General features: G+C 40.7%; 1 protein-coding gene across 3 annotated transcripts in view; it reads right to left on the bottom strand.

Annotated features, from left to right (window-relative positions):
• Positions 1 to 590: 590 nt before the first annotated feature.
• The window catches only part of PDE8A (phosphodiesterase 8A), a 145,469-nt gene continuing 138,109 nt past the window's right edge, over positions 591 to 7,950 (bottom strand). For 2 of the 3 annotated variants that reach the window (XM_050309762.1, XM_050309759.1), the window contains exons 19-22: positions 7,661 to 7,793; positions 3,805 to 3,969; positions 2,770 to 2,899; positions 591 to 2,017 (exon numbers count right to left, since the gene is read on the bottom strand). In XM_050309762.1, coding sequence (XP_050165719.1) covers positions 1,911 to 2,017; positions 2,770 to 2,899; positions 3,805 to 3,969; positions 7,661 to 7,793 — 535 coding nt within the window. In that variant the 3' untranslated portion in view covers positions 591 to 1,910. The remainder of the gene's footprint in view (positions 2,018 to 2,769; positions 2,900 to 3,804; positions 3,970 to 7,660; positions 7,794 to 7,950) is intronic. The other variant, XM_050309760.1, reaches the window with a different exon arrangement.

The raw sequence follows: 7,950 nt of genomic DNA, 5'->3' as shown, positions 1-7,950 counted from the left end.
GGGAGAGCACATAAGCAGGGTAAGGGCAGCACTGGTAGAAAGGCTTGACACTAACATGAACAAATGGTGGTGGCCCATCAGTCTCACTGGCTTGGAAAGGAAGGAGAAACAGAGAAGCTGGTAACACCTGGAGAGGTCACCTCTTGCTTACTCACCTGCTTTAAGGCTCCACTGCTGCAGTCCCTGAACTGCTCCATCATCCACCTCTCCCCTGCTTGTGCTTCCTCAGGAATGGTTCAAAATGTCTCTAAAGTCAAGTGCCTCTGCAGTGACAACAGTCAGCAATTCTTTCAGTGCCTCTGGAGTGCCTTTCTTCAGTGGAACACAGTGTGACACTGCCTGTAGCTGTGAAGAGACTTGTCCAAGGGCACACGAGGGTTTGATTGGCTTGCCAAGGGCAGGCCACAAACACAGGGGCTTGCCAGCCATAAACCACCTTTCATTACCCTTACGCCAGTCCAACTCCCTCAACTCTTCCCTTCCCCAGACAACAAGTATCTTAGTTATTTTTAAAAGAATTTCATCTGTTTGTTTTTCTGCAAACTACAAAGTAAATATACACTTCAAATGAAATGGGTAGGACTTGACACTTCTTAAAATATACATTTTATTATTTTCTGGTAGTTGCTATGAAGGTTTCATTCAAATTGTGAAGGTACACAGCCTTTACAAACTTCTTGAGTTAAAGGTTTTTGTTGGTGGTTTTATGTTCTTTTTCTTTCATGGCAGAGGAAAATACATAGCTATAAAATGTTGAAATTCATTAGATGCTTAGTATCACCTCTTCATATATGCTGTGGAATGGTTTCTAGAAATACTTTATAAAATAAGGCAGACTTTACAGGGAATTCAGTCATAAAATTTCATGGGAGAAAACAAGGAGTTCCAACATATTATTATTTTGTAGCCAAGAGAAGATCAGATGGTCGTCACTGGTTTGTGGGAGAACTACTGCAGTTCTGGTGCTCAGACAGTATACAGTTCATGTTTATTCTACTATTCTCAAGTGAGACCTTTTCAATAAAACTTATTTTAATTAACATAAATCGGACAATATTTAAACATACACATCTATCCTTACAGTGCAATAAAAACGTATCATTGTATAGTATTTTGTATTTGCATTATGAAAATAAAAGGTCTGTACATCAATTAAATGTATATTAATGAGTATGAATCATGTAAATTTATAATGCATCTAAAGTTGGCTTTGGCTTTTAAGTATTTATAAATTCATAGAAAATATTGAACATCTAACAAAATAAATAAAACATAACATTTTAATCATAGATGCTAACGATCAACCTCAAAAATTCTTGTGTTATTTTTTACATTTGCTACTAAATTTCTTAAGGAGAACTCACTTTCAGTAGTGCTCAGAAGTGAATGATTGCACCTTCTGTGATGTGAAAAAATACAGTACATCTATTTTCATAGATCAAAAATTCTTTCATAGACAGTTGCATTTTAAGTGTCTGATTGTTCTACGTAACTGTCTTAAGTGCTTATAAAAAGCATGAAGCTTTCTCATAAAAGCTGTGAGTCTCTATTAATAGATAATCTTCTAGAGAATGTCCTTTCTATGAGGATTCTTCAAGGTCTTCCAGCTTCACATGCTGGTATGAAGATATCACAAAAGTATGTTCACTAATAAACGCTCCTCAGTACAAGTACTGCAGCAATCCAGTGTAATTCCACTTGGTGGGCTTATTTCATCGGAGTCCACACATGGTAGTTCATGGAAGTCAACTGCTGACCTTGTGTTCTCTTGAGTTTGAAAGTTCCCCAAGTGCATGGGCTAGCCTTACTGTAATACTGAAGAGACCAAAAGAAATCTGAATTCACATGAATAAAAGTGAGCTTGAATAAATATGCATCTGGTTAGTAAGTTACACACCATGGTCCAACTGCTACTCTGGTGGTGGTCGAAGGACCCGCAGATTCCTTCCGTCTAGTCCTTTCCAGTATTTAATGTTATTATTCAGATGCTCCATCAGATTTGGCAGGTCTGCAAATGCTAGGGAAGAAAGGGCAGAGAGCATTTAGTCTGCAGAACTGAAACAGTCACAGATTCTGTCTGCTTAAGGATCACTTGAAATGTCTGGGCAGCTGTGTTAAGTAGAAAAGCTTAAATCTGTCACACTGGTACTTGAAATGGTTTTGTCTGTATAGCTCTCATCACTCATGGAACACTTGGGCCACTGAGAACTGTTCTGTAAGTCTACCTAAGACTGGTATTGCAAGCCCCAGCAAAGGGGCACAGTTTTCCAGGAGGGGCATAGCTAATTATGCTTGTAATTATTCTGCTCCATCAAATCTCAGTCACATGTCATGATCTGGCATTCAGCAGAGTCACATTTCTGACCACTTTTACCGCAGGGGCAGCACTTGGAAGGAAAGAGCTGCTCCCCCAAGCAGTTTCCAGACTGTAGAAATTTGTCCTGAAGAATAACCAATATTAACATGGACAAAATGACTGCGCTCAAAGTGCTATCAAAGAGAACATGTTCTATTTTCCATTTACAGAAGCAAGTTTAAAAAGTTAAACATTGCCTGAATCTAGTATATGAAAGAGAAGCCATGAGAATGACTTGTAGCACTATGAAATACTTCTAAGCTATAATGAAGTTATTAATCTTACTTGAACTGCAGAAATCTTCCCTTTTCTCTCCCTTTCTTTAAGAGCCATAAAAAAGCAAATTTATATATCACAGTAGTTTCAAATGTTCACAAAATAGTTATCAGGAAACACAGTAGAGTTTTGCTTACCATCCCAGGCATCAAACATATCAATAATGAAGTAATCAATGAATGATAATTGGGATTTGGGGATGCTGCAAGTATTTCTGTCAAAAACTGGCATCACAACAGGTAAACCTTGCCTCCTTTCTTCATCAGTCTGCAAAAAAACCTCCAGTGATTATTCATCTAAGACACATTCTATTTATGGGCTTCTTTTAGCAGCAGATTGTTTGGCACTGACTAGAGCATGTATCTGCTAAATAAAAGGAGGAACCTGAATAAATCTGAAGCAGCAGCAATTTAATCTTAAGCACCTAGTCGTTTAGGTTTTGGCAAAACAGCAGACAAATAGTGCCTTCCAGTGTTTCTCATAAAGAGATACATTTTCCTTCTGCATCTGCACACAAGCTGACCCCAAGTAACTTCCCACATTACCAAGTTATGACTGTTTCAGAGCTAAGAGGTGCTTAACCATTTTCAATCTCTGATGAAAGTGACAACTTGTACAAGTTCTGAGGTGGCAAAATTATTTTTTATCCCCTTTCCCTGCACTTGGGGTACTGAGTCCCAACTCCAGCATTTGGTCTTTCATCTGTAATAATGATTCTGCCCTCTCCTTTTCCCCATCTTCCTAAAACCTTTCTTCAGCACAGTGTGCTAAAGTCTTACAGTATTTCTTGGAGTGAGTGCTGTTCCCATCCTAACACTAGAACCTGATGATTCTATTCCTGAGGCAAAGCCAGCATGTGGGTACACAGAAGGCATTCTTGCTCTGCCTCATGTGATAGAAATACATTTGCAGGCAAGACTCGAAAAGCCCAGCTCCAAACTGACCAAAGCTTAAATTTTTCAGAAACTGCACTGTAGAAGTTGTCAGCTTTCATCTGTCTGCAGGCATCTAATCTTGTATCAGCATGAGTAATATCCCATCATTTAAAATAAAAAGGTTATTAATTTTCATGTTCCATAACGCACCCTTAGATATTCTGACACTGGCAGTGTATGCACCCTTTTGAGAGGACACTCACGTGGAATTTCAGCAGCCCATTTTAGATGCCTTACCTGTGCAAAGTACTCCTCAGAGATGCGTCCAGCCCACTCTATACACTGTTCTATGGGTCTGCATGGATTGGAAATGTCAGCACACTTTATCAACATGCGTTTGATAAGGATACGGTTTTCAGGAGACCTGAGAACAGTTTTGATTGACTCTCCATCACCATTGTTCTGTAACATTTAAGAATTAAAAACAATCCATTAGCAAAGTCTCCATGCACTAACTCGAAAGCTTTTATGCCTTGTGAATGCTTTCAGCAGATCTTACAGGGATCAGTCCTGCTACTGGCTACTATATTTGATGTCTAACTGAATTTATAGGGGATTATGAATGTTAGCCACAGCTCTGAGCTAGCAATGAACTCCAGTTTCTGGATTTAGTCACTGTCTTTGTGACAGATCTCCTGGGTACCTTTGGGCAAGTCACCTAATCCCTCTATGCCTTATTTTCCTTCTTAAAAGTGTGGAGAGGATCCATTCATCACTACACACATAGTTATGTGCACCATGGAGGCACAAAAACGTAACCCTCTGCTGAAATCCAAGGATTAATGGATTTGCACATTAGAATAGTTTTTTAAAAAGGACTGACCCAAGATGCACAGTCATCCTCAGCACGTAAACCTCGTCAGGCTGGGTATCAATCATTCTGACAGCACTCCTACTATCCAGAGAGTCAGATCCCACACTGCCTCCCAGGCATGCTCTTTATTCCCTTTCCCTGGACCCACATCAGCCCTTCAGTCTCTGGTTTGAGTGGGAATTTTTGCTTTCTGAGAGTCTATCAGTATTAAAGCAATATATTAGAAAAATGCTTCTGAACAGCCTCATCTTTCCTCTGCAGCTCCAGCAAAGTTTTCAGCCCACACACAGCTTATATTTGGTTCCCAGGCTACAGCCAGGAGCACGTCAATGGTACTCTATATTTGGAGCCAATACACAGCTAATATGAGTAAAGTCTGTGATGATCCAGATTAGAAGCTATTTTCTGTGGAGCTCTGATGAAGCAAGTTTCCAAATGACAGAGATCCAGGGTTAAAATATCTTTTAAAATTACCTATAAGTACAACATTGTTGCTGGACTCTTTAGGGATGGGCAGGTACAGAAATTTCCAGCACTGTCTACTCAGAATAGAAACTCTTTGAAGCAAGGAATATACATGACTTCTCTGGCACCTAGCAAGGTCTTGCTCTGTAGTCAGAGCGGGGAAGAAGTAACTAACAATAATGATAATAATAATGTGCCACTCATTCCTGCAGTATTTTGTACAAAGAGGGAGAGAAAAAGCAGCAGAAACATTCTGACCTTTCATTAGGTCAGAATAACCATGACATTTTTCAGAAGAAAATTCTTGTGGGGAAGAAAGTTCTTCCTAAAGGAAGAAACTGACAGTAATAAAAAAAATATTATGACGTAGTATACTGGCTCAGAACCACCAGCTCCACAGTTCTTAGCAAAATGAGACTCCCAAAACAATTCTCTTCCCTCATTTTTAGGTATGTGGAAGGGAAAACAGAGGAAACAAAGTGAGGTGCATGCATCTGCAAATGCATGGCAAAATTACATAAGAGAAAGCCAAAATAAAGTGATGAAGTTCCAGAAACACAAGCATAGAAATTAAGTACAGAAATATTAGAGACCATTCAGTTAAGCACAATAGAGAATATCCTAGTAGGTAAACCATCAGGAATCAAAAACAGATTTTCACTTCTGTGATCGGTTCTAACCAAAGGCACAGTTCTACTTGCTCAGTGCAGATGTCTTGGGAATAAAATACGCTATCTCTGCTTAGTCCCAGCATCCTGCTCAGAGTGCAGAGGTGTCTCTGCATGTCAGATGTTGGCTTCCTGTCATAGGCTTAGGTGACATCACGAAAGGAAATGGGAGGATAAAGGATGCTGGAGCTGGAAAGGATTTTTTTTTCAGTTTATGAACAAAAGAAGAAAGGAAACAAACAGAGCAGCTTCTCAGCGTGGCTCTTTGAACAATATGTATATAAATAATAAATAAAAAAAATAAGTGGAACTGTCCCATTTGGAACATGCATTTGGCAGCTCAGCCTGCAAACAGTACCCTGAGTCACCACCATGGCTGGAAACCAGGCCAGAAAACACACACTGCCACTGCAACCAGAGAGACAACACACTTGAATGAGGGTCTGACAGCGTTGTTCTGTTCACAACAGTAAGTGATTTGCTTTAACCACTCACACATTACAGGCCTTTTAATAGGAACCTGCTGAAATGAGAAACTCCCAACCAAAAGAAGGGAAACTTTGTTCAATAGAAATTATATAGCCTTTGTCTTTCTTCCCGTCCTTGGGCACAAATTACTGTGAATCACAAATGCTTTGTGGGACAGATTATTTCCCTGCAGTCCCTGAGGTTTAAGGGCAGAATTAAACTTTTGTTTCACTTCTCTGTGTTGCTGTATTTGTTTTTACTCTCTGATTGTACAGGTCCAAGCCCCGTTCTTCAGCAGCAACAGCTGTTCAGCTATAACAGGCAAGAAGAGGAATTCAGCTGGATCGATGCTATGGATTCTGCTGTTCAAACAACTGCTGCATCCCAGTCCTTGGGGCTGGAAGGAGGGGCTCTGCACACCAAGCCAGGTCAGCACAGAGCCCTTCAGCAGGACCAGGAGTCCTAGAGAGTTTACAGACTCCACGGGGTCAGCGGGCAGTGCACTGCACCCAGGAGCAGCAGGTCCCTTGCTCTCCTCCTGGGATAAATGCTGCTAGGCTCACCCAGAGAGCCTGTCCAGCTGAGAACTTAACAACACTTCTTCCAGTTTAGTCAATAAAACCTACTGGGACTTAGGCTTCACATTCAGAGTTCCCATTAGCACCACTGGGTGCCAAGAACAACGTTAATTCTAGGATATACTCCTGTAGACAAAGTTACAAATCTCCAGTGAAGCTCCAGTCTGCTTCTTATAAGAGGAGGAACAAAACCTATTCCTCTCCCACTCTCAGATAATAAAAAGACTGCCATCCCCCACTACATACAGCAGTCATAAATGTGGCTTTCTAAAAAACATGGTAAGAAAACACAGAAAACCATGACAGCTCCTACAGGTCATTGCCACTGATGCAAACTTTATTATAACCATTTCTGAAAATCTTCTCTTTGCAAAAAAAACATTCCAACAAAATTATACACTGCTCTTACTGGCAACAAAACTGTTGGTTGAAGCTGTTATTGAAACTGGTGTGGTTTTTCAGAATGAGTTCTCCACAGGCCATTTTGTTGTGTGCATAGGGTTCCAGATGGCTATTGATTATGTCTATATGATGTATAATGTCACCATCATCTATTTTAAAGGTTAAAAATGAAGGTATGCAGAAACCCCATGAATGGCACCAGGCAGTGCTAAAGGCTGGGGACCCTTATTCCCAGAGAATTCACCATAAGGCAGCCCATACACCTGCCCCTGTGCTGCACCCCCAGCGTGTCCCCTTGGGAGCAAGGAGTAATTCAGCCTCTGCTTTGAAGCAAACCTTGGCTCCTTTGCAGAAATGGCCAACAACAATGCCAAGTCTCACTGCTCCATGGGAGTGACTGGGATAATCAAAATGGCATTTTTACCATGAAAACATAGAGCCCAGGTTCTGGTTCCAAGTGTGACATCACAGCACTGAGACGTTAATAGGATCCAAGTGAGTCCCATTCACCCTCAAAATGTGTGACAACCAAGTTAAGCAGAAGGGCATTCAAACTCCGAGGTGAAAAGCAAATTACTAGTCTCTCTTTCTTCATGTTTCTGATGAACCTTCTCAGTATACCATGTGGGGATTTCCTAATGCCAAGGGTTCCCAGTCCCTGCCTAGTCATTTTAAGGAGGACTTGCAGTGTAGCTTACCCCATTTTCTTCTAGCGCTGCCAAGGGTTTATTAATGCTGTTGACAAACTTGTTGACATGCTCAAAGTGCTTTGTCATTTCTGTTGCTAAGACCATGTCAATAATAACCTGGCGAAGAGTTCGATACTCATTCCTGTTTAAAGAAGGAAACAATTAAGAATGCTGGCCAGTTCACAAAGGGCTGGTTGCTAAAACAAGTCTAACAAAAATGCTACAGACGGTTTCCATTGGAGGGAGGTGCAGGGGGAAGAAAGAACAGTAATAAAGGCTTGGACAGCTGCATAGATAGA

This window comes from Myiozetetes cayanensis, unplaced genomic scaffold (genome assembly GCF_022539395.1).
Source record: "Myiozetetes cayanensis isolate MyiCay16 unplaced genomic scaffold, myiCay2020 scf14, whole genome shotgun sequence".
Lineage (NCBI taxonomy): Eukaryota > Metazoa > Chordata > Aves > Passeriformes > Tyrannidae > Myiozetetes > Myiozetetes cayanensis.
This window is presented reverse-complemented; position numbering and strand designations above follow the sequence as displayed.